Here is a 24224-nt window from a genome sequence, read left to right as displayed (position 1 = left end):
CAGAGGATGAGATGGTTGGATGGCATCACCAACTCGATGGATGTGGGTTTGGGTGGACTCCAGGAGTCGGTGATGGACAGGGAGGCCTGGCGTGCTGCAGTCCATGGGGTTGCAAAGAGTTGGTCATGACTGAGCGAATGAACTGAACTGAACTCACCACACAAGCCCCAGGGCCGGCATCTGCTCTGACTCCTGAGCTGTGCCAGGGCAGATGCAAACGAGGACGGGGTGGGAGCAACTGTTCTTAATTCAGTCACGTTCAAGTTACCGTCAAGTCTAGCTTTTAAGGGAAATTTCAGTGGCTTTATGATAAACGATTTTCATTGGCTTAAAAAAAAAAGCCAAAACTAGTTTCTAAGTAGTAAAAATAGATTTACAAAGCCCACTAAAATATGATGCTGAAAGCTATCAAAAGGAATCAAGACAGTCCAGAGAAAAGGCATCAGAAATGAAAGAGATTTTGAACAGAAAGGAATGAGCTAGTCCATGAGGACAACCTGGGACTTAAAAGCTTATCAAATGCAAGTCTGTCCTTGGGATTCAACAGTGGAGCTTCCAGCCCAGCTCTGCATCCTGAGTACGTGCCTCCCTGCCCAAACCGCAGTTTCCTCGTGTGTAGAATGTGGACAGGGTTCCTCCCAAAACAGACGTGCTCAGCATGGCGCCGGGGTCGCGTCCACGCTGTAGGCCCCTTGCCGGGCACCAGGGGACGGAGGAAGAACAGGCCTTAGCAGCCAGCGCGGTGTCTGACACGTCACTCAACAAGCACGGAGGCTTCCCCGCGACCCTCTGTGTTCCCCCAGCGGAGGGCACAACTGCTGCGGGCCAGGCCCTGGGCTGGACAAGGAGGCGGCGGGGACCCGCCCCGGCGGCCCCCTGGAGCCTCTGCCTCCGCGTGCCACCACCCACCTGTTCGCAGAGGAGCGTGCCCTGGCCATCGGTGGGCGGCGAGACCTTCCAGAAACGTGCCAGCAACCTCGTGGCCTCGTCCAGGATCAGCCTGGCGGCGCTCACGCCGGTGAGGACGCTGCCCGGGGGCGCCTGCGAATGAGAGGCAATGAGAGGCTGTGAGGTGCAGTCTGGAGAAAGACCCTGGACGAGCTGGCTCTCACGGGCAGCGTGAACCGCCGGACCGCAGGGCCTGTGTTCCACACTCTGAGCCCGAGCCTGGTGCAGACAACATCGATGTTCTGTTACAGCTGGTGAACTGCAGATTATGAGGGACTTCGCTGGTGACATTAGGCCCACCGATAAGCATGATCAGCGGCCACCTGAGTGCGCTATATTTACTTCGGCCAGAAGAGGGTCCGTGGCCGGCCCCCGCCCTGCCCCGCAGCCCCGGAGCCTCTCAACAGCCAGCGATGCAGCCTGATCGTTTCTGCCCCCTGCATCCCCGGTTCCCCGGCTCCGCCTGCCGCCAGCGGGACTTGGCCCGTCAAGTCTCTGTCACCCTCTCGGGCAGGCAGGAGCAAGTCAAACCGGGGACTTTCTCCAGGGCACAAGAAAGCAAAGAACGTGAACCGCGGAAGGGAAAGTATGAAATAGATTTTTTTAAAAAAAGAAATGAAGAGTATTGTCTCCATAAGTAATAAAATAAAAACAAAACAATATGACACACCCTGTTAAGCTATAAAATTGGCAAAAAATAACTTATAAATAGAAATACTCAATGAAGACAGAGGTGCAGAGGCACTCTCACTTGTAAATGGAGATACTGACACAAATTTTTGGAAGGTAACACAGCAGTGGTTTCCAACAAAAGCTACGAAGGGTCCACACAGCCTTTGAGCACGTGATTTTACTTTTAGAAGTTCGTCCCTAATGAACGGTTCTAAGATATCACCAGAGATCCAGTTAGGATGCTCGTGACAGCTTCAATGTCCAGTAAACAGGTGAAAGAGTAAATAAACGGCGCTATATCCACGCTAGCCTACTTCTCAGCCATTAAAAGTCAAGTCTTCAGAAAAATACTGAATGAGATTGAAAAATGTTAATATAATGTTAACTGAAAGTCAAATACAAAACTCATATGTAATGAGTCAGTTTTATTAAACTTTATGAATGAGATACAAGTATACATATGAAAATATTAAGCATTGAGCACTATGTGGTATTTTTATAGATGTTTTTATGTTTCTCTATAATTTCTAGTTTCTGTAAAATAAAGATCATAATCAGAAAAGAACAATACTCTTATATTTACGAATCCATTCAACGAGTATTTATCATGCACCTATTCCATGCCAGGCCCTGGGCGACACAGTGGATACAACAGTGAACAAAATACACACGATCCCTACCTTTTACTCTTCTGACGCTTATTATTAATGGAATAAAAAAGGCAAAACTGGCTTTTTGTAAAACAAAACAAAAAGGCAAAACAGCTGTTACGAAGTATGGGGCTCAAGTGTCCTCAATGAGAACCCAAAAAGAAGGAGGGTCAGAAAATGTGACCCTCAGAAGCACGAAGGTTGAGTCCAGTCTGGGGGAGGAAGGAAATCTGACCCCAAGTCTTGGAGGAAGTGAATGAGAAGCTTTATGCCAAGCACACATGGGTCCTTGACTTTAAAATGAGGATTCTGGCAGGATGCCACAGGAAGAAGGGGTAGGTGGTCTTCCCAGCCAGAGGGCACGGGGGCCAGGGCTGGAGGAAAAGCAACCGTGCCCGGCTGGGCCAGCCCCGGGGAGCGGGGAGAGACAGAGAGATGGCGGGCACGTGGGCGGGAGCAGGCCCCAGCATGAGAGAGTCTGCACAGCCCAGGGAGCGGGGACACAGGGAGCGGGAGGCGTCACACGGCTGCGGGCGCAGGACGCCAGAGCGCCCTGGAGGACACAGTGGGGTTCCAGTCCTGGTGGCGCCGAGTTCCTCCCGCTCGGCATCTGCACTGTGGGCACGCTGCCACCCACCGTGAAGGCTGCTCTGGGGTGAAAGAAAACACGGCACTCACCGGCCACGTGCTGGGCTGGCAGCCGCCACCCGTCAGAGGGGGCGCAGGGCAGCTCGTGTCGGCAAGAGCGCCCCAAGGGACTGTGCGATCCTTGCACGCCACGTGAGGATCAGTGGCCACGCTGAGCGCGGAGGCCGGGAGGGGGACGGACCAGTGACCGGGGGGAAGAACGGATGGACACGCGACAGGACTGAAGGACAGACGGAGGCCGCCGTGCGGCAGGGTGACCGCAGTAGCACAGGGACACGCCTCAGCAGGCATCCCCCCCGAAAAAAGAACAACCTGCAGACCAGACCTGCCCTGCGAGTCTCGGGGCTGCCTTTCCTGGCCCCTCTTCCCAGGCGAGGCCCCACGGCCCCCCTGCCTCCTGCCTCCGCCTCCTGCTCCCCGTGCATCCCTCTCCCTCCGGCGCCATCACTAAGGTTACCTTGGTTACCAGCTCCTGACTCATGGGGCCGGGAGCCTCTCGGATCTGAAGGTCCATCTCAGCGAGGAGCGTCTGGCCCCGGGCAATCTGCTCACACAGGGCATCGTAGTCCTCGGCCGGGCCCAGCACGTGGCAGCCGCTCTTGCTGGCCCACGGGCGGTGGCTGGGGACCAGGGAGGACACGTAGGAGGTGCTGACGACGGAGGTGCCGCTGTCGCAGGAGAGGGTGTCCACGTCATCTCCAGAGAGCGGAGGCATCTCTGAAGCTGCAGAACGAGAGGGGAGACGTGAGATCTCCTGGGAGCAGCACCTGCCTTCGATGAGCTGTGTGTAAGGATGCGAAGCCAGCCGGGAGGCGAGAGCCCGCAGGTCCAAATGCCACCTGACACCGCCCAGAGGGGAGACAGGCTGAGATCCAGGATGCCAGTCTGTGCGCCACCTATTGAGTAAGCCCCGGGCTTAGTCACCTCATTTCAACCCAGCCAGCACTCATCAGAGTCCTGCAATGCAGAAGAGCCCGGTCTACACAGAGAAACCGAGGCAGGACCTGCGCTTCAGTGGTCTGAGGCCTGACCGGACCACAGACGCCACGCGGAAGGGGTAAGAGCCCGACATCAGAGAGCCGGAGCTCAGAGGACAGGACAATCAAGCCTGTGCAGGAAGGGAGACCAGAGACGGCTTCCTGGAAGAAGCAACAACTGCGCTGGGGTGAAAGGGTAGTGAGAAAGATGCTACACAGAGGAAAAAGCCTGCCGCTTTCCACCTCTGCATCAACAGAAGCACAGATGGGTGATTCTGACAGGGGCCATCAGGAGAGACACTTCCCAGAGCCATTTGCATTCAGGAGGAGTCTTGAAGCAGCAGGATTTTCACTAGCAGAGAAGCGGGCAAGGTTGCTCTGGCAAAGGCAGGAGCCATGCTGCACAGTCCCCGTGAGAGGAAATCTGCAGGATGGGGACCCATCTGTGTGGCTCCAGGTGGGCAAAGGGGTGTGGCTGGGCAGGCCCGCCTGGGCTGGACGCTGCAGGCCCTCGAAAGTCATGCTAAGGTAGTCGCTCTAATCCAGGGCAACAGGGATCCCCGCCAACGATGTCCCTAAGGTTGGTAACACCTAGGAACACAGGAACCAGCTTGGAGGAAGAGATCGCCAGCTGGAGATGCTGAGAACATGAAACCCTAAATCCTGCCAAATACTCTTCTGAGTTGGAACCAGGGACCCCCTTGCCCTCAACTGAGCAAGTGCCACCGAGAAACCCAATGGTGCCATGGTTACCCAGACTTTAGCTCTGTACCTGATCTTGGGGGCATTGCTGGGGTGGGACCAAACAGATCACATGAATTGTCAGTTGCCATGGGACACTTGTCACCATCTGCACAAGGCAAAATAAGGGAAATAAATCATCAAAAGTTTTAGTTTCATTCTCATCAGCATGTGAGAGAGAGAACTGCATGAAAATACAGTCAAGTTCTGGACACACACACGAGCGTTCTTTCAAATCCTCACTGGGCCTCTCTCCCGCCAGGCCTTGCGGGACAGAGTGAGCAGGCCTCCTGGAAGGCCCCTCTTTGTCCAGACAAGTAAGCAGACCACTCCCCCGAGGGGTCAGGGCTCAGGGACGGAGGCACAGGGGCTGTGGGAGCCCAGGTCAGGGGGGGAGACCCAAGGAGGCAGAAATGCTGGCAGAGGGGGGCCGGTCGAGACACCGCAGGGAGCGTGAAGCAGGGGGGCTTCAGGAGGAATGGCTGGCGGCCCGAGCCTAGAGGCGGCCGCGGTTACCCACACAGGAGGGAAGGGTTCCCTAAAGGAGGACCTGGGAGGTGATGCACGGGAACAGGGAAGCGGGGAGAACCGGTCAGATGCAGGACAAGACGCCGAGCCGCATTCTATGGGGCACCTCTGAGCTCCCAGGAGCTCAGGGACAGCGTGGCGCTCCAGTTCAGATTTCCTGGGAGAGGCGGCCAAGAGACTGAGATGGGAACGGATCTGCCTAGCATGACCTGGAGCGGCGGGGACAGAGCGAGCACTGTGTCCACGCCTCGCGGGGTCCGGCTCAGCTCATTCTCACTCAGGCATCTCCTGAGAGTGCGCTTTGCTATCGGGGGGCCAAGGAGCCCTGGGGGTCTGCTCTGGGGAGCTGGCCCAAGAGGGATCACTTCCTACAAAAACAGCAGTCTTCAGAGCAGAACTTTCAGACAGCTGCTCTTCACTACCATCCTGGAAAGTCTTTTGCAAAGGAGGAAATGCTGCTGCCTACAGTGTAATTCTCATCTCCAACAGAGGAGGCAGGAGAATGTCCCCACGGAGGCAGTGCTGTGAATCTTGAGCTAACTCTGAGCAAAGTCCTAGAAGGGCCGGGAGCAGACCTCTACTTAAGGGCCTCTCTGGCCAGGCCCACTGCTGAGGTATCACCCATGCAGAAGGCGGCAGTAGGGGCCCCTCCCAGCCCTGCCAGGCTCCCTTGCGGGGTCTTACCCTAAGAACACCGCTCAAAAGAACAATCATGTTAATGCTGATGTTCACTGAAGCACCGAATCAGAGACCACTCTAATCGTCACCACTGCAGTGGCTTGGTGACCGACAATCATCTGAAAACAACTAATTAGGAAGCCCCTGTGAAGGACGGGGTACCACTGATGATGTAATATTGGGCAAAAACTAAGAAAGGCACAAAAGCCAATCTGAACCCTATGAATTCACGCCTGTACCTGATTACCCAACGAAGCAACACCAAGCACCAAGTACAAAAAATCAATATTCTGTAACGAGGAAGGACCTTTTCCTTTTTACTTTTCCACATTGTCACAGCACCTTTTTGGTTCAAATTTTAAAATCCTTCCCAAGGAGAAACCCATGAGTCAATCACTACAAGTTCCAAGGCTTGGTGACTGGGTGCTCTTTGAGAGATTGTAACTTTCTAAATTAAAGGCGACAGGTTTAAGTCCCAACCTAAGTGAAGGATAAGTAAAGTGTTAAGTATAAACTCCTTACTCCCCCGCCCCCGACACACACACCCTCCCTGCGGGTGTAAGGACGGTGACCCCCAGACCCCTGAAGCCCTCCCAGGCGTTGCTTCAGGAACAGACTGCACTTGGAGCTGGGAATGATTTCTAGCTCCAGCTCTGCCACCGACTTGGGGCGGTAACTCTGGAAAAGCCTCTTGCCCTGAGTTTTAGTTCCTTCATAAAAAGAGCAAAGAGGCTGGCCTGGCTGACTGCTTTGAGCCTGAGTGTTTGCCGGTGTTTTCTGGACCTATGTGGGAGGGGGACAGAGGGGGTCCGGGAGCCCAGTTTATCCTCTCTCTGCCCTCTCTACATCCTCTGCAAGGCCAGACAAAAAACCTGCAAGCAAACGCCAAACAGAACTAGCGTTCAAAACTGCCAGGAAGCTCTTCAGACCCTGAGACACTGACAGCTGGAGGAAGAGGTGCAGAACCTCTTTTAAAGGTGGTAAAAGGGACTAAACTGGATTTCCAGCAGCAGGTGATGTGGACAGGACTAAGGGGAGGGGAGGGAGCAAGACTGGAGGCAACAAGGGTGGCTGGAAGCCATGGCTTGGCTGCCCTGAGAATCCACAGGCCCCAGGCAGAGATGATGGCATTTTGCCAAAGGTGACAGCTAATTCGTGGTCAGGCCCCAGGTTCCAGGGGTCTGGCGAGTCTGCTGTTGGCGGGCAGACACCTCTGTGGGGCGAGGGTGGGATTCAGAAGCTCGCGTGTCCCGCACAGACGCACAGGGCTGTCTCAGACAGTGGGGAGAGGCAGGGCAGTACCGGGCTCGTCCAGCGGCAGGGGCCGCTCAGGGGCGGACAGGGTCTGCAGGGCCGACACGGGAGCGGCCTCCCGGGCCTCCTTCCTGTCCTGCACCAGCTGCTCCTCCACCCAGCTCTGCAGCGCCACGCTGGTCCTGATGCCTTTCTCCAGCAACGCCTGCAGGGCCTGGACCTCGGCCAGGAGGCGATGCAGGCGGCCCAGGAGGTCCTGGCCCGTCCAGCCTTCTCTCGACACCTCCACACCGGCCTCTGTGAGCAGGAGCAAAGGGAAACCTCGACACAGTCCACTGCCAAAGGGTCAGCCGTGAGCTGACGCTGCTGGCCACCCGCCGCCACCCCCAGCCTCCTCCCCCACCACCCTCCTCCCCTACCCAAGGACTAGGAACGGTTGAAAATAACAACTCGACTTTAAAAACAAAAATATCGGCAGACTTAATTGCTGCTATTCCACAGGCTAAGTAAGAGCTGGAAATTAATCTTCGCTTCTGGCCATTAAGGCCTAGCAAATTGCACACCAAACCCCGAAATTATGTCTAGTAGTAATAAAATCTATTTGGGCTGGAATTATAGAATGAAAGGGGCTGATTTTCAGAGCCACAGTGTATTAAAAAGGCGCAACAGCAGGAATAAGAAGAGCAACTTGAGGAGAAAATGAAAGCTGAGAGGTGACCCTTTTTTAGATAAAACTTTCAATAGGGAGAAACCATCTGGAAAATTAGTTGAAAAGAAAAAAACAATAGCAACAGAAACCCCCACCCACCTCAATATTGATTCTAAAACATTAGCGTTTACAGTCAAGTCACTCTGACCCAGCATCTCTCTAGGACAGAGCGCGGACCAGCAAGCATCTCCAGAGCAACGCTCAGCACACAGTAGGTGCTCCATGATTATCTGCTGAATGAATGGACCAAAAAAAAAAAAATACACTAGCAGGAAAATTGTTATTTCTGGAGCATCTACTATGTGCCAGGTACTGTGCTAGGATACTTAATAAATGAGCGCATCTAATTTTCATGACTTCATAGAACCGAGATTAGCAGACGTGTGTTTCAGCAGAAGGAACAGGCCCAAAGCGGCGAGCTGACTGCAGAAGGCGCACCCCGGGGATGCGAGGCTATGAGAAGCCAGACCTCAGCCGGCTGGGCCCCTGAGCCTCAGTCCTTCCCGGTTTCCTGCTGCCGCTTCAGAAGGAGGGTGGGCCAGAGCGTCTGCCTCAGAGTCGACCTGCTCCAGCAGGGAGGCAGGACTGGGGTTTCAGGACACCGGGCCAGCCTGCTGCGGGCGGAGAGGAGAGCGCTCCCGGCCAGGGGGCCCAGTACCTCGCGGGCTCCGCTGCTCTCGGTCCAGCGTCTCGCACACCTTCAGCTCCGCCCGCAGGGCCCGCAGGAGCCTGTTGCTCTGCAAGAGCAGCTGCTGCCTCAGCGTCGTCTCCTCCTGCAGCCTGGAAAAGCCCCGCCGGCACGGGGAGGAGAGGCTAGTCTCACGCGGGGGGCAGGCAGTCCTGCTGTGACCCGGGGAGCGCGGCCGAGACTGTTGGCGGTGCTGGGGAGCATCCTGAGGGCCCCTCCGGGCCCTTGACATCTGAGATCTTGGGTCGTCCTCACAGACACCCCAAGAGGGACATGCTACGAATGCCCAACTCAGGAACATGAGGAAGTGAAACGCAAAATGGTTATGTCTCACCCAGGGGTGCCCAGCTCGGGAGAGAAGCAGGGCTGTGATGACACAGACCACGAGCTTACGGGTCACTGCACCGCACTGGGGAGGCAGGGCGACCTCAGGAACTAAAGGTCGGGGGCAATCAGGAGAGCTGACGGGGCTGCTGAGACACACGGGCCGAAACGGAGGCCACGGGGACCGAGGGGCCTGCAGAGGCGCAGTCAGCATGACCGGCTCAGAGTCCGAGCCAGACGCACGTCAACCCTGCACGCAGAACCGCCCATGGCTTCCCGGTCACTCAGCAGGAAAGCCTAGGTCCTCCCCGGCCCCAGGGCCCTCCTCCATCCCAGCCCCTCCTCCAGCAGGGCCCCCTGCTCTGCCCTGCACAGGCCAAGGACACCCCGCCCGGGCCCTCATTCTTTCCAAAGAGAAGGACCAGAGGCTCCGCGGGGCGGACGCACTCACTGCCTCCAGGCGGCTGCTCAAACAGCATCTTTCAGGGAGGCCGGCCGTGACGCTCTCAGGATGAAATGGAGCCATCTGGCCCCCAGGCCCCATCCCCTGACTCTGAGGACTTTCCTCCTCTTACTCCATTCCCACCGGACATGTCACATGCTGCGTGCTCATTGCGTCCGGCCCCGGGCAGAGGACCCTGACCCCTACCTGCTCAGCGCCCTGCGGCCATGGCAGACCTCCTGAAGCAGCCGCTGGTTCTGACTCTCCTTCTCGTCCACCTCCCTCTGCAGCCTCTCCTTCTCCGCCCTCACAGAGGCCAGCTCCCGCTGCAGGTGCTCCAGGCTCGCGGCCTTCCTGGAGAGGGCCTCGCGAAGCTTCTCATTCTCCTTCTGTTTATCTGCATGCAGAGGATAGCGCCGCTGAGAGGAGACACCATTTGTTTTTCCAACCTTATTACGCAAATACAGCACTTCAGCCGGAGTGCGCCAAGAATACAAAGGAGAGAAGGAGATTTCATCTGGCATTTGTGATTGTGGCATTCCAATTATCTCATGCGTTTTGGGCAGATAAATCTGTCAACATCAAGGCTGCAGATTAAACGTCACTGGGATGAGATGGGCCCGTTTAATTTTCTATTAAATGATGGGCTGTGCCAACCTAGTTACTGTGGCTTCACAGAGCAAAACCTGGGGAGACATTAGAGACAGAGGCAAGGAACGGGGCTCAGAACCCTGGTGACGGGTGCTGGGCAAGTCTGAGAGGCCGGCCAGGAGGCCAGCGGGCTGTGCAGACGGCCCCTCAGCCACCACCGCCAGGCCAGGAGGCCAGCGCTCCCGAGGGGCGAGCAGCGCTGGGGCTCGGGGGTACACGGCCCAGCATGAGGCCTGGAGACAGAGGGGCATGCTCAAGTGCGGCTCTTCTGCTTACTGACCCCCACCGGCTCCAGCCAGTCTCTTCACTTCTCCGTGCCTCCGTTTCCTCATGTGCGTGGCCAGGAGCCGTGACGGAGCTGCTACATGTAAAGACTTCGCCGAGGGCCTCAAAGCCCACTGCAGGCTGCCAGCGCCCCGGTGGCTGCTAGCTGTGCCCACGCTGCTGACGGCTGAGGTCGCCGCAGAGCTCACTGTGTTACCTTAAGATCTCCCCGTGTATCATCCTGCTTGTTCTTCAGAGCAGACCTCCATGGAGGCACTTGGCTTACTCTCTATTTTCCAGACAGGATGTCAAGGATCAGAAAGACTAAGGCCTTGCCGAGGTCACACAGCCAGTAACTGGCAGAGCCAGGATTCAGATCCAGCTTTTCTGATTCCACTCTTAACCATGACTCGATCATCTCTGAGCATGCTTTCTCCTCTCCCCGCAGGCTGCAACCACACTGAGCTTCCGACAACTCGGAACCAGTCCAGACTCCACCCCCATGTCTAACCCCTGGGCCTCTGTCCACCCTTTTCTTTCTATTTAAAACGCCCTGGCTCTTCAAAACCTTAGCTGTTGTTTAAGTTGTTAGGTCTTGTCTGACTCTTTGCAACCCCACGGACTGCAGCCTGCAAGGCTCCTCTGTCCCTGTGATTTCCCAGGTAAGAATTACTGGAGTGGGTTGCCATTTGCTTCTCCAGGGAAGCTTCCCGACCCAGGGATTGAACCAGCGTCTCCTGCACTGGCAAACAGATTCTTTATCACTGAGCCACCCGGGAAGCCCTCTAAACCTCAGGCACCTCTGCTAATCCCTACTAACATCCCAGACTCAGCTCTTGAAGGCCAGCTCCTCCTGGGTCAGGATGCCTTCTCCAGGGTCCCGTGCTCCCGGAGGCTATCGTGGCTGATCCTCACCTTGGTCCGCCACGGTAACCTGGCTCTCTCTCCCATCAGACCACGAGGAGCCCTGAGGGAAGGGGTCAGGCCCTGCTCGATTCTGTATCAGAATCTACACAGGCTGCAACACAGAAGAGGAGCCAGGAAGTGTTTGCCGAATGAATGAATGCTCTGCAGAAGCCCCAGTTTCATCTCTTAAGCCAAAATCGTCAGTATCTCTAGTGAAAATGGGATAAGCTGGCCTGAGTTCCGGTTCCACCACCTCTAGCTCTGTGACCGCAAGCCAGTCAGTTCCCCAGGCCTCAGTTTCTTACCTGTAAGACAGGACTTAATAATCATGTCATTCTGGAAGAATTTTATGTATTGACAGGAAATATAAATAAAACCTTTTTGAGGGCTAAGCTCCACACAGAAGGAATTAAAAGAAGAGAAACTCTGTCCTTTAAAAAAAAAAACACTGTCCTTTTCCCTGGTGGCTCAGTAAAAAATCCACCTGCAATGCAGGAGACCTGGGTTTGATCCCTGGGTGCGGAAGATCCCCTGGAGAAGGAAATGGCAACCCACTCCAGTATTCTTGCCTGGGAAATCCCAGGGACAGGAGCCTGGCAGGCTAACTGTCCATGGGGGTCACAAGAGTTGGACACGACTTAGTGACTAAACCACCACAAAAGAAATCCTGGAGAAGCTTTGCTGATCGTAGAAAGTCTCTGAAATTTCCAGCCCTTCCCTCTTCCGCTGGGAACTAAGAGTGAGAGGCGGCTGCACCGAGGGGAGGGTGACGTGGAGAAACGTTTACCGGCCCCGGAGGCAACGCGCTGCGGGCTTTTCCTGCGCTTAGCTGTCAACAGCCCGATGAAGAACTCCCATTTTACAGCTAACGATACTGAGGTTCAGAGAGGCCGAGCGAGCGGCCCGAAGTCACAGAGCCACAGGATTTGGACACAGGTTGCTCCAACTCCAGTGTCTGCATTCTTCCCATGCCACAGGGGGCTGTGGGACCCCAGGCTGCAGACGGCGCCTCTAATTTTTACCTCTGGATCCTTTAGAGAGCATCGTATTGAGGGCCTGGTTCTGCTTCCTCAGGAAATGTACTTCTGATGTCAGAGAATTATGGATCTCTGGACCATAAGCCAAAACATTTGAAGAACCTATAAAACCACACAGAAGTCACAATTTATGGATGGTCTTCAGGCCCGAGTGCATGGAACTTTCTAGAAAACAGTTTTAAACAATGAGAAAACACAACATTATCATGAAAATTACTCCTGTGAACTACGTAAGCTATTACCAGAGCCCACAGGGAAAGGAGGGTGAGCTTGAAAGAGGAGATGAGGGGACTCCAGGCATCTTACCTGCCCTCGGGGAGCAGAGAGGAGGAGCGGGCAGTGGGAGGGTGGGCAGGAGCGATCTCTCTCCTGAGGGCCAAGCCCCCCAGGGACCTCTCCACTGAGGGCCTCACCTTTCCCCACCCTCCCTCCCGTTTCCTGCCTGTGTAGACCGTCTCACAACTACCGCAGCCCGAGCTGAAACGCTGGGAGCCGGCCCAAAAGCGTCTTCTTCCACTCCGCAGTCAGCCAAAGTGATGGCTGACTCTTCCTCCAAAATGCCACGCACACTGGCCCACTCTTTTCTGCCCCTGTGGTTCAGCCATATTTTTGCCCTATTTGCCTCAGCCAACAAGACGATCATCCTAAACACAGTCTGTTTGTGGTTCCTTTTTTATTTTTTTCTGCTCAAAACTATTTGATGGCACCACTGCAAAAGACAATCACACAACCAAACGCAAGGTCCAAACGTCGAATCTCTATTATTAGCTCGAATCTCACAGCCCACCCCACTCCCTCTCACACTAGACCCTCAGCCCAACTGAGCCTCCCTGTGCTCCCAACACACCACGTGGTCACACGCCCCAGCTTTACGGGACGAGGTATTTACTCCCTTTGTCGAGAAAGCCTGCCACCTTGCTCGACTGTCGAAATCACACTCGTCCTTCAGTTCACAGCTCAAGCTCACTGCCCCACCGTGCAGGCTAAAAACACCAGGCTCTAAAGCCTCACAGGCTGGGTCTGAGGTCACCTGCACACTCTGACCGGCTCCCTCACCCCTAAACACCTGCCCAGGCTCCAGTGTGTCTCCTGAAATCCTGGCCCTTCCTCTGGCCGACAGCGCCCCTGACGCTCTGCGTCAGCCCCCCCCGAGCTGAACCTTCCTCGTCTGCACCGTGTGTAACGTTCCCGTCCGTGGCCACCCCCCTGCAGAGCCCCGCTGCGTGCAACATGCTTTCTGCACGTGGCAGACAGACACCGCCCCTTGCCGTCCTTACTGATGGAGTCGACCACACCACAGAGCCCAAGGGCCAGACACCTGCTCTCCCAGCCTCCGGGGCAGCTAGAGCGCAGGCATGTGCCTCTTCTGGTCGATGAGACTTTACAGGAGGCCTGCTGGGAACTGCCGGGAAAGATTTTCCACCCCTCCTGCTCCGTTCCCTCCTCTGGACTCCGTCCTGACAGGAGGGGAGGCGGCAGCCTCCACAGGTACTAACCCCACACCCTGCTCCCAATCAATCAGCTGTAGGACCCGCTTACAACTGCCTGCCCCTGGACTGCCTGCCATATAAGAAAACAAAAGTCCCCATTGTTTATACCAGTTTTTTACTCATATTCTGTTATTTGCAGCTGAAAACATCCTGATACACAACTGATTACCCGCGTGGTAACCCACTCCAGTATTCCTGCCTGGGAAACCCCATGGACAGAGGAGCCTGGAGGGTTACAGTCCTTGGGGCCACACAAGAGTCTGACACAGCTTAGCGAATAAGCAGCAACAACACTGCACTCAACCCCCTGGAAGGAAGGCACGGCACGGTGCCCCCCAGAAGCCAGAGTTCATCCTTCTCTCCTCCACAGTGCCACCTTCTTCTCATGTGAATGATTCACCAATTACAGTATCCTCTTTCTTAACTGACATCCATCTCTCCCTACCATCTTCCTCCACGCTCCCCTATAAGCTCTGGTGTCCTTTTAGAAACACTTGGGTTTGAACCTTGGCTCTGGCTTCTTAATAGCTGTACGATATCAGGCAAGTCACAGAACTTCCCTACCCCTCTAGGAACTCAATAAAAATGATCGATGCTAATATTACTTGCTATTACGATATTAACACATGACTGATGACAGGCTGGAGCCAAAAGAGGACCAAAGAACGATCTGGATGAGCAGGTAAGCTTCTCCAGAAGTCTTCCATGACCACTGCTAAGACGGTCACTTTTCAAAGAGATGATGGAGCCAAGGAACAGTTTCTGACAAAGCCTGAGCTAGCGGGGTCCACTTCTGACACTAAGAGGCCCATCTTTCCTCTAAACATCATCACTGGAAGCTTGTGAACTGGCGACAAGCCAGAAGACTGAACACCTAAGATGACAGGTTTTAGCAATATTCCACCTCAACATGACAGGGAGCTGTGCCGTTCTCAAACCTGCTCCCAGGACGAACGTCTCACAGCAGGGGAGGCCGAACCACTGTTATTTCTTTGTCTTTTCAGGGGCTGTGACAACGTGGTGAGAAGAGCGTCTCTTTCCGCCAGCGTAAACACTTTATGAATGTCTTTCTGCAAACCTTCCCATCAGAGCGAAGTACTCTCCAGGGCAATTGCCCGCTCCACTGTAGCTGGTGGCCATTTGAGGCCCCCAAATAATTCTATAATTGGATTTGCCTGGGAAAATGTAAAACAGACTGAATCTAATTCAGGCATTACCATGAGTGACTATGGTGGGCCCAGGCGTGTATTTCTTTCCTGTGTTCAATGTGACTAATAACTCAGATTAATCAATTTCCCTGGGAGTGAGATGGGGAGGAGGGGGAGGATACAGGACTGGGGAGAGGGGTGGTCGGGAGAGAGAGGGGTGGTGGGGGCGGACCAGTCTCTGCCTTGCACACTACCACACACACAGCCCTCTGAAAAGATGTCCTTCCAGCTGATGGTTATGATGGACTAGAGAGCAGACTTGGGGACCAGAGATGAGAGTGCTGCCACTGACTCCATCTTTCTAGAACTCACTATCTCATTACTATTAATGGCAATGACATGAGGGGTCCTCACCCACTGCAGAGCTTTGTATTGTCAAACCCATCATGTTATACAGAATAAAACAGTAAAATAAAACTGATGATAATGAAGAAAACCACCATCTATTGAGTGAGGTGCTAAGCAAGGCCCTATTTATAATGTCTCATTTAATCTCACAATGACCCCATTTTATAAGATAATGAAGATGGGGAAGGAGGGGAGAAGTGCCCAAAGTCACAAAGCTAATAAGACAGAAGAGGCGGGCCCCAGCCCAGGCCAGGCCAGGCCAGCTCGCAGACCAAGTCAGGCTTTGCCTGGTGCCCAAAGCTGCTCTCAAGACATTCTTCCCAGGGTGGGAACACTCCCTTTGGAGCAAAAAAGGAAAGATCCCCAAACAGAGTATTCAGTGATAAGAGGAACACAACAGCGATATAAAGTATTCTGCTTTTCAGGTAGGTGACGGAGAGAATGAGAACACACTTTATATTTGCATTAACACTGTAAGAATAGAGAAGAAAACTAACAAAGGTGGGAAGAGAGAAGGGAGAACAGGATTAATGGTATAGAATGGAGATACTAATTTCTGAACCATGTGAATGTCTTACCTATGGGAGAAATATGCATTTTTAAAGTTTTTCATGGAAGAATATTCCACGCAGGGCTAATTGTGGTTATGAGGAATGCCCTCATGATTGGCATGTGGGAGTTATCAGATTGCTAAAGTGCTCATACTTTTAGATTCTGTTATTGACAAAAGACAAAATTCTGCTGTGTTATTTTAACATATCTATCTTATCTCACTGTGGGGGGCGGGTGGGGGGGGGAGTTCCCCCAATGGCTCGGCGGGAAAGAATCTGCCTGTCAATGCAGGAGACAAGGGTTCAATCTCTGGGTCAGGAAGATCTCCTGGAACAGGAAATGGCAACTCACTCCAATATTCTTGCCTGGGAAATCCCATGGACAGAAGAGCCTGGTGGGCTACAGTCCATGGGGGTCACAAGGGAGACACGACTGACTAAACAACAACAAAATCTGCCTCACTACAGCTTCGAGGGTCAAATGAGGAGCCACTCACGACTCAGGACACTGGAAGATAGCAGACCCCCCAGTGACCGAGAACAAACGTGTATCAGGTACGGCCCTCCACTGGTGTTAGGCCCTTGACTCTCATCACCACCAGAATAAACTGGGAACACCTGCCCCCACTTAACAGACAAATCACTGCTACCCGAGAGTCAGCATGCTAAGCAAGCAGCAAAGTCAGGATCTGAACTGAGATCTCTCTGGCCGCAAGTTCGAGGCCCTTCCCGACACACAGCACATTTACCCAGGCAAACGTGTCACAAAGGAAGCCCTCCCGCCCTTTGGGAACGTCCGTCCACCTTACCTTGATCACCTTCAGCCCCTTGTCGTTCCAGCTGTTTCCGCAGCTTCTCGTTTGTTTTAATAGATTCCTCTAAACGTTTTCTCAAGCTTCGAATTTCTTGTATATGTTCCATTAGTAAGTCTACAGGAAGGAGGGCATTTTTAGTTTAAAGTCTGAAGCCCCCAACAAGCTGAATAATTTATGGACTATGCAGTGATCCTGAAATGCGAAGAAGCACTGGCCGTGTTGAGAGAGTCCTCCCCGGGCACGGGGGTGCTGAGCTATTGCCCACAGCCCACAGCCTGCCTGTGATGATTCTCTGCAGTGCTCCATGAGCAAGATACTCTACATCACATGGAGAAATTACACTTCATACAATTTTAATGCTAACACTAATACAGCCTTTTATTCTTCTAAATATCAAATATTAATTTAAAATCTTCCTTTCAGTGAAACTAAAGGATTGCTTTCAAGTTTGCCTGGATTGCCAGAGAGTTGATTAAGCCGCTTTCATAACAAATTCAGATATTTTTGAGACTAATTCTTTGAAAAGACTATGTTAACCATTTATCACTTATTAATTTAAGACTTAAAAACAAGGCAAAACAATAACCCCAACACTAGTGAGAATGGTTAAGAAGAGCTCTCTCAAGAAGTATATCCTGTTAGTGTGGGTATAAATGTATATGACTCTGGGGACCATTTTATTAATAATCATTAGGTTCTTCACAATATCTTTTACCAAATAATTCTATTTTCAGCAACCTATTTAAAGAGATCACCAGAGATGCTGACAATCATTTACCAGAATGTATAGAAATGTTCATCTCAGCACTTTTTATAATAGTCAGAATTGAAAATAACTCAAATTATTAAATTTACTGCATTATATCCCTTATGATACAGTACTACACAGCCATTAAAATTATGTTATGAAGACCATAAAATATGACGGGAAAATACAGATACAAAATGGGCTATTCGGCATAATCACAACTCTGTTTAAAAACTTGCAGACAGGAAAGATATATATATATATATGCAAGAGAAGGAAATACATCTAAATATTAACAGAGGTTGCCTTTAGGTGGTAGACCTTAGGCTTCTCAAAACTTTTATATTATATCTTAACATAATGTTTAAAAATATATAAAAACTTAAATTTTCTGAATTTTCTAAAACGAGGCTGCCTTATTTTCTCAGCCTCTGCCGTGTCTCACTTTAAGAGAGAATGAAAGAAGCAAAGTTCCAGTCCAAAGGTAGGTCTCTAGAATTAGTGTTTACAGGATAATCACATTAAGTATCCACAGGCAAAACTATGCCTTTAATTCATCAATTAAGGTATACTCAGTATGTCTTGGTAATGTTTGCTTTAAAACATTATACTAATGTTACGACCCAGTTTTAATTCCTCCAAAATGACTTTCACTTACAAGTAGCATAATGTTACAGATCTTTTCCTAATTAAATAGTAATTTTGCCATGAATTTGAATGTTTATGAGATGACTTAATTCCCAGATCCTCAGCTATCTCCTATTAATGCCAGAAGTGTGGCAAATCATTTGGCGGACTGAGGACCCCCCTGCAGCAACCTGGGGTGTCACGGCCCCACACCTCCACTCCTGCCTTGCTGCCCCCAAATCTCTCGGCAGCCAGTCAGGTCCGAGTGAGTCAGGAACTTATCTTCCTTGCTGGTTTATCCACGCCACACTCTGCCAGCTTCTGGGGCAAAAACGCTCAGCAGCGATCGGTGGGACACATCGTCTGAGTCTGGCTGGAAGCTGCAATCATCACTTGGGCTTAAGGACACACTCCCAGTCGAATTGGACACCACTTGTTAATTATGCAGCCTTAACTGGGCAGAGGGAAACACTATACTCGTCTTAACAACACGGGAGAAAATTATCTGTCCCTCTTACAATAATACCCTTCTGACAAATGCTGACACTTTAAAACCAATCCTGCAAGAAGCAAGCACCAAAAACAACAGTATACACATCTTCTGCCAAGTAGTTCCAATTTATAGAATCTAGGTCAAGAAAGTGTCCTGAAATAAGGGGAAAGCTCATGTTCAAAGACATTCCCCGCAGCACTTTTCACAATTGTGAAATTTTAGAAAATAATTTAAATGTTCAGCAACAGAGGAACAAAAGGAAAACTGCAGTTCAGCCATTCAACGGACGACGGCAAAGCCGCTGAAAACCATGTTATGTAACGTGTGGGAACCCTTACGATACAATGACAAGTGAAAAAAGCACAAGTACTAAATTATCTCTCTGCTCGATTAGGAACATGACAAAAAGAAAAACGGATGCAGAGGCAGAAGAGAAACAGACCCCAAAAAGCTAACAGTGGGTGAGTTAGGGCGGCTCCAGAGAGCAGTGTTCACATTCAGCAAAGTGCCTGATAACCCACTCAAGAAGCCCATGGTCACGGGTCCTCAGGAGGAATAAGGGGTAAAGAGATACCCGCATGGCTCTACACTGGAAGTAAACCCAGGCTGGAGTGGCGGGTGGGGTGGCAAGTGAAAACAAGAGGGGCAGGCTGGGAGAGAAAGAGGAAGTGCCTGGTTCCACCTTAGTGGGAGGATATTACAGGACAGCGATCACAGATATCCCACCGGCAAGGGTCAGGCTTGCTGCCCTGGAAACTCCGCCCTCTCTCGTCCCCACAAGATTCTGCGGGAGGGATCTCGGGCAGGAGGAGGAGGGCACTAGAGACAGGGAAACAGTTTACATCTGACCTAAGTGGAAAGGCAGACAGTGGGGCCAGAAATCACAGAAACACCAACAGCAGAGACACAAACTGCAGAGGGAGACAGCCAGAAATCCAAAGGAGACACACCCAGGTGACTGGTCACCAGAGGGGCCCGCCTGCCACCTGCGTTGTTCGGAACCTGTGTGCGTCACGCTCCAGGTCTGTTTTCAAGCTGCGCTCCTCCAGGCCCTGAGTCTCCTGTTGGAGTCTCAGAGACAACCAGCGGGGATAAAGGCTCTACTCCTCTGGAAAATGTACCTTTTATATATTTCATATATCTCTTGTATAATCAGTTTCATCGGGGGGGCGGGGGGGGGAGGAAGGGGGGATTTCTGTTGCCAAAAAAAAGTTTTAAAATTTTGAATCCCTTGTTCTACATGATCAGGTGTCAACAGAGAGCTTTTAGCAGGGAAGCGTCTGATTTGTTCTCTGGGTCCATCCCGGGCACCTTACAAAGAAGCCGCTGGAAACGTGAGAGACCAGAGGACGTCCACTGAGGTCCGGAGTCTAGAGCAAGGGCCAGGAGATGCGGGCGCCTGTCTCCAAGCCACGCCCACTTGTCTTAGAGGTAAACACAGTTATCCTGGGACATACCCACACTCACTCACCTATGCATTTTCTACAGCTGTCTTCTGCTGCAAAGAGCACACATGAATCACTGCAGCAAAGAACACGTGCTCCGCAAAGCCCGCAATACAGCCTGTCAGCCTTTCACTAGGGAAGGCCTATCTGCTCTGCTCTGCACAATCCCTGGAACTTACAGTGAACAGTAAGCCCTACCCAAGGCCCAGCAGGAGGTGTCAGGACTGGTGTAAGGGGAGCTCGGGGTAGGCGACCTCAGGAGGACGATTCTGCCAGCTGAGCCCACAGCTCCATGGTCAGAGGCAGGACAAAGGGCTGACCCAAAAGGTCAAAGGTCACACTAAAGAGAAACACAGCAGATTTATCAAATTCAAAAATCTCCAAACAGGGGGTGAGATACTTTAGGGCACCTGTACAATTCAAACCAAGGGTCTTAAAGCGACATCGCCTTAGGAAGAGCTTGAAAGAAACAACAGGAAATTGACCAGACTGGGAAGTGATCCAGGACCCCAGCGCTTTCCAGACCGCCACTGCCAGATAAGTGAGGAAATGGCAAGTTATCATCAAAAAATAAAGACGACTTTTCCCTAATCGCCAGCACCTTCAACAATCGTAGGTTTCTCCATTAATATACGATGTCTGAACGACTGGCTTGGGCCCCCCCGGGATGTCCTCTCATCCAGTAACCACTCAGACGTCGATACACTCTCCTCACTACAAAGGCAGGAGGGTGAACTATCATGCAAACCAGGGAGTCTCGGCTAGGTTTACGACGGTGGGAAAGCGCGGCTTACCTTGAGAAAAGTTGTTGGCCAGGCCCGATGCCTTCTCGGCCTCGCTGTCTTGCTTCTGGTCTTGTGAGGAGCAGGACTTCTCGGACAGGCCACAGTCGGACAGCGCGCGACAGGTCGACGGTGCGGGAGACTCGAGGAGAACGTGCTGGTATGTGACGCTGTCTTCCTCAGTCCTTGACCATCGGGATTGGAAGAGAAATCGGGTTCCACACTAGACCCCACACCAGGATAAGAACACTGGCCCTTTATCATTTATCTCTATCTGCGACGTTGGTCTGGAGCCTTTCTGCACCCCCAGAGCACTTTTTAGCAAAAGACAAACTAAAAGGGGCTCAGTGGGCTCGACTCGGCGTCAGTGAAGGAAGGGGACCCACCGTCTGGCCGGCGGGGGGGGCCCTGGGAGAGGCCGCTCTGTCGCAGGTGCTTCACACTCTGTCCTCGCTGGGAGGACCATCTGCAGGCAGAGCCGGGAGGCGGTGGGACATCAGAGCCTCGCCTGCCCGTACGTGGCAGGGAAACCATCTGAATCCTCGTCTGACTGTTTCCAAGCCCCCAGGAGAATGTGGGGGGGTGGGGGGCAACCCAAACCCACAGGTGGACTGTGGGTTCACAAATTTCAGAACCGTCGTGGTCCCCAAGCTGGTTCCAATATCACCATTCAGGCAATCACCTAGTCATTGAGCTGTATTTCCAAGGGCCACCTCCGCCAGGAAGAAAAACACCCTGAACTTCGTCAGGAGCCCCTGTGAATCCCCATTACAGATAAGCGCCTTAATTTAAGCTCTTTTTTCTCCCGCTTTTTCTTATGACTTCGTGTCTCATTATTCATGAGCTCAGACAGGAGCAAAGGACATTCATTAACAGGTAAACACCAGATGCAACTTCCCTCAGACAGCGTGATGGATGCTCGGGCTCGCTGCTGCCTGGCAATGGGAGGAAGGGGCCGAGGGCACCCATTTAATTAGCTCAGGAGTGACCCACGCGAGTGCGAAGCCTGCAGCTGGAGATGGAGAACAGAAGGGACAGAAGCTAGCCTGTCAGAGAGGAGAAGGGTGGCTGAGGAGGGCTAAGGAGGCTCCCTGCCTTCTTCCAGCCCATTCTCCGCTCAACCACGGCTGGTCTTCAGATCGGCAAGTCTGCTCCTGTCAAGTCCCAGCCTGCCCTCCTTTGGAGACACCCCTCTTCCTGTAGAACAGGATCTGGGCTCTCAATACAGGACGTGAGGCCCAGGCCAAGGCGCACCCACCCCGGCCTCCCCAGCTCCGTGCTCTACCCACCAGCCACGTGGCTCCAAGGGGCCACATCTCCTGCACCTCGAGGGTGGGCACGCTCCCAAAAGCCCCACCCCAAGCCTCATCCTTCAGATCTCAGCTAAGACACCTCCCGCGGGGAGGTCCTTACTGCCCCCTCCACAGCGTGCCGATGGGACAAGACCCATTATTATCAGGGCGGAAGTGGAAGGTCGGGCAGGGAGGGCTCCTTGAGGATACTGCAATGGGAGAGGAGTATTTCTTCTCAACTTACAGCAGCCTGATTAAAACGTGCTCCAGTGAGCTGTGCCGCTTCCCTGCCTGCTCCCTCTAATGACGCTGGTGGTCTTCACGATGCCAATAAAATATAAAACTCCACATCCCAGACCAGTCTCTATGTCTTTATTTTGCCCCCAGGGATCCAAAGGGTCGCAGCTCCCAAGAGGAGAGAAACATCAATAGCGCTAACAACGTGAGAACCTTGAACAAGTCAACAGAGGAAGGCATGTCCTTGATGTTTCCAGTTGGCCACAGAGGCAAGCTAAGGGTGTAAACAATCCGTTCACACCAAGAACATTTTAAAAAATTCCAATCACGTGCCAGAAAGCTGGGGCTGGAACAGGTGTACAGAGATTTAAGACAGTCTTTGCCCTCAAAAGGCAACAGGGAATAACAAGAAGCATCCAGGTGTGGGTTGAAACAACAGATTGAAGTTCCAACCCAGTGCTGCCTCTTCTTGCTACTTCTGCTGCTAAGTCACTTCAGTCATGTCTGACTCTGTGCGACCCCATAGACGGCAGCCCACCAGGCTCCCCCGTCCCTGGGATTCTCCAGGCAAGAACACTGGAGTGGGTTACCATTTCCTTCTCCAATGCATCAAAGTGAAAAGTGAAAGTGAAGTCGCTCAGTCGTGTCTGACTCTGTGGGACCCCATGGACTGCAGCCTACCAGGCTCCTCCGTCCATGGGCTTTTCCAGGCAAGAATACTGGAGTGGGGTGCCATTGCCTTCTCCAGCCTCTTCTTGACATGCATGCAACTCTGACCCCTCGGGCACCTCATCCTAAACTGGGAACAAGAATGCTCTCCCTGTAGGGTCAGAAACAGCGATGGGAATGCCCAGGGCGGCAGCGGGCACAGGCTAACACCTAGTTGACGCTGTCTCCTTGCCCCTTTCAGGGAATCCTTGAACAGCACGGGGTAAGCGCGGCAGGGCAACCATGTGCCAAGCGCTACAGGAAGGATCAGTGACCCTGGGGTGAGGGCGGAGGGGTGAGGGTGTCGGGGAGCGCACGGGCCGCTTCCTGTGAGCCGACTCTGAAGAAGGATTTTTAAGTCACAGGAAGAAGAAGAAGGCAGGGTCTACGGCTTGTGCACCTGCATGGTCTGGAGAACAATCAAACGTCAGATTTAAGGCTGAAGCGTGGGGTCCATGAGGGAAAGGACAGATGGGTCAGGCTTGAGTCTGGAACTCCTGCTCCAGGGACTCAGGAGCCAACAGAAGGAACGCGTCATGCGAGTCAAATCGCCTGCGAGGAACGCCAAGAGCAACCTCACACGGCTGAAGGAAGGCTGCGGGACGCACAGCCCGAACCCCTGGTTTTGTATGGCCAGTGTCTGTTTCCCAGGAGTTTCTGCTCCGCTCCCCAGATGCAGGAAACTAACGGAACAGGGGGGAGCCCGGAATACCAAACGCTGGCAGACGAAGCTGACCCCCGCGGCTTCTCACCCCATGCTGCACACTCACCTCTCTCTCATGTCTCTCTGGGTTTTCATTTCCACTTCAGCTGAATTTCCTGGAAGCAGAAACCACATCAAGAAGGAAAACATTAAAAGAAAAGAAAAAGTGCTCCCTAATAATTTCTCACTCATCCATTTGCAGAGGCACTACTCCATTTGTTTAAACACTCCTCTGTAACAGTCCTGGGTATTTAAAGTTGGATTTATCAAGAATACCGCTCAGACTATAGACTCCAGCTCCAGTGCTGGTTCCAGGAGGAAGGTGACAGCGCTGAATCTAAAAAGCAATCACAGAGGTGCAGCTGGGTACAGGCTCTTCTTCCTTCCCTAAAATTCTGATACCAGCAGAAGACAGGCTTGTTACAGGAGACGGCTAACAGAACCCAGAGAAAGCAGCTCACTGCCCTCCAGGTCCGAAATTCCAGAGTCTTCTCACCACAGACTTGCTCCTGGCTTCCCTTCTGTTCTTCCGTCCACGCGTTCTAACACAGATGATAGTTACTGTGACTTAACCTCTCACTTTGGCCTTTATTTTTTTAGCACACCAATGGTGGTTTTTTTTTGACCTTATCTATTTTGGGCTGCACTCGGGTGGTGCGA

At 52.6% G+C, this 24224-nt stretch overlaps 1 protein-coding gene across 4 annotated transcripts in view; it reads right to left on the bottom strand.

Moving 5' to 3' along the window:
- The window catches only part of CDK5RAP2 (CDK5 regulatory subunit associated protein 2), a 176535-nt gene that overhangs the window by 11794 nt on the left and 140517 nt on the right, over nucleotides 1-24224 (bottom strand). For 3 of the 4 annotated variants that reach the window (XM_061163293.1, XM_061163297.1, XM_061163296.1), the window contains 10 exons: nucleotides 23632-23680; nucleotides 20637-20809; nucleotides 16524-16643; nucleotides 12103-12219; nucleotides 9467-9656; nucleotides 8464-8585; nucleotides 7145-7393; nucleotides 4668-4745; nucleotides 3376-3641; nucleotides 910-1041 (listed from right to left, as the gene is read on the bottom strand). In XM_061163293.1, the coding sequence (XP_061019276.1) occupies nucleotides 910-1041; nucleotides 3376-3641; nucleotides 4668-4745; nucleotides 7145-7393; nucleotides 8464-8585; nucleotides 9467-9656; nucleotides 12103-12219; nucleotides 16524-16643; nucleotides 20637-20809; nucleotides 23632-23680 (1496 nt within the window). The remainder of the gene's footprint in view (nucleotides 1-909; nucleotides 1042-3375; nucleotides 3642-4667; nucleotides 4746-7144; nucleotides 7394-8463; nucleotides 8586-9466; nucleotides 9657-12102; nucleotides 12220-16523; nucleotides 16644-20636; nucleotides 20810-23631; nucleotides 23681-24224) is intronic. The other variant, XM_061163294.1, reaches the window with a different exon arrangement.

This window comes from Dama dama, chromosome 16, assembly GCF_033118175.1.
Source record: "Dama dama isolate Ldn47 chromosome 16, ASM3311817v1, whole genome shotgun sequence".
Taxonomy (NCBI): domain Eukaryota; kingdom Metazoa; phylum Chordata; class Mammalia; order Artiodactyla; family Cervidae; genus Dama; species Dama dama.
Note: the sequence above shows the minus strand (reverse complement) of the source record. Positions and strands in the feature narration are given on the sequence as shown.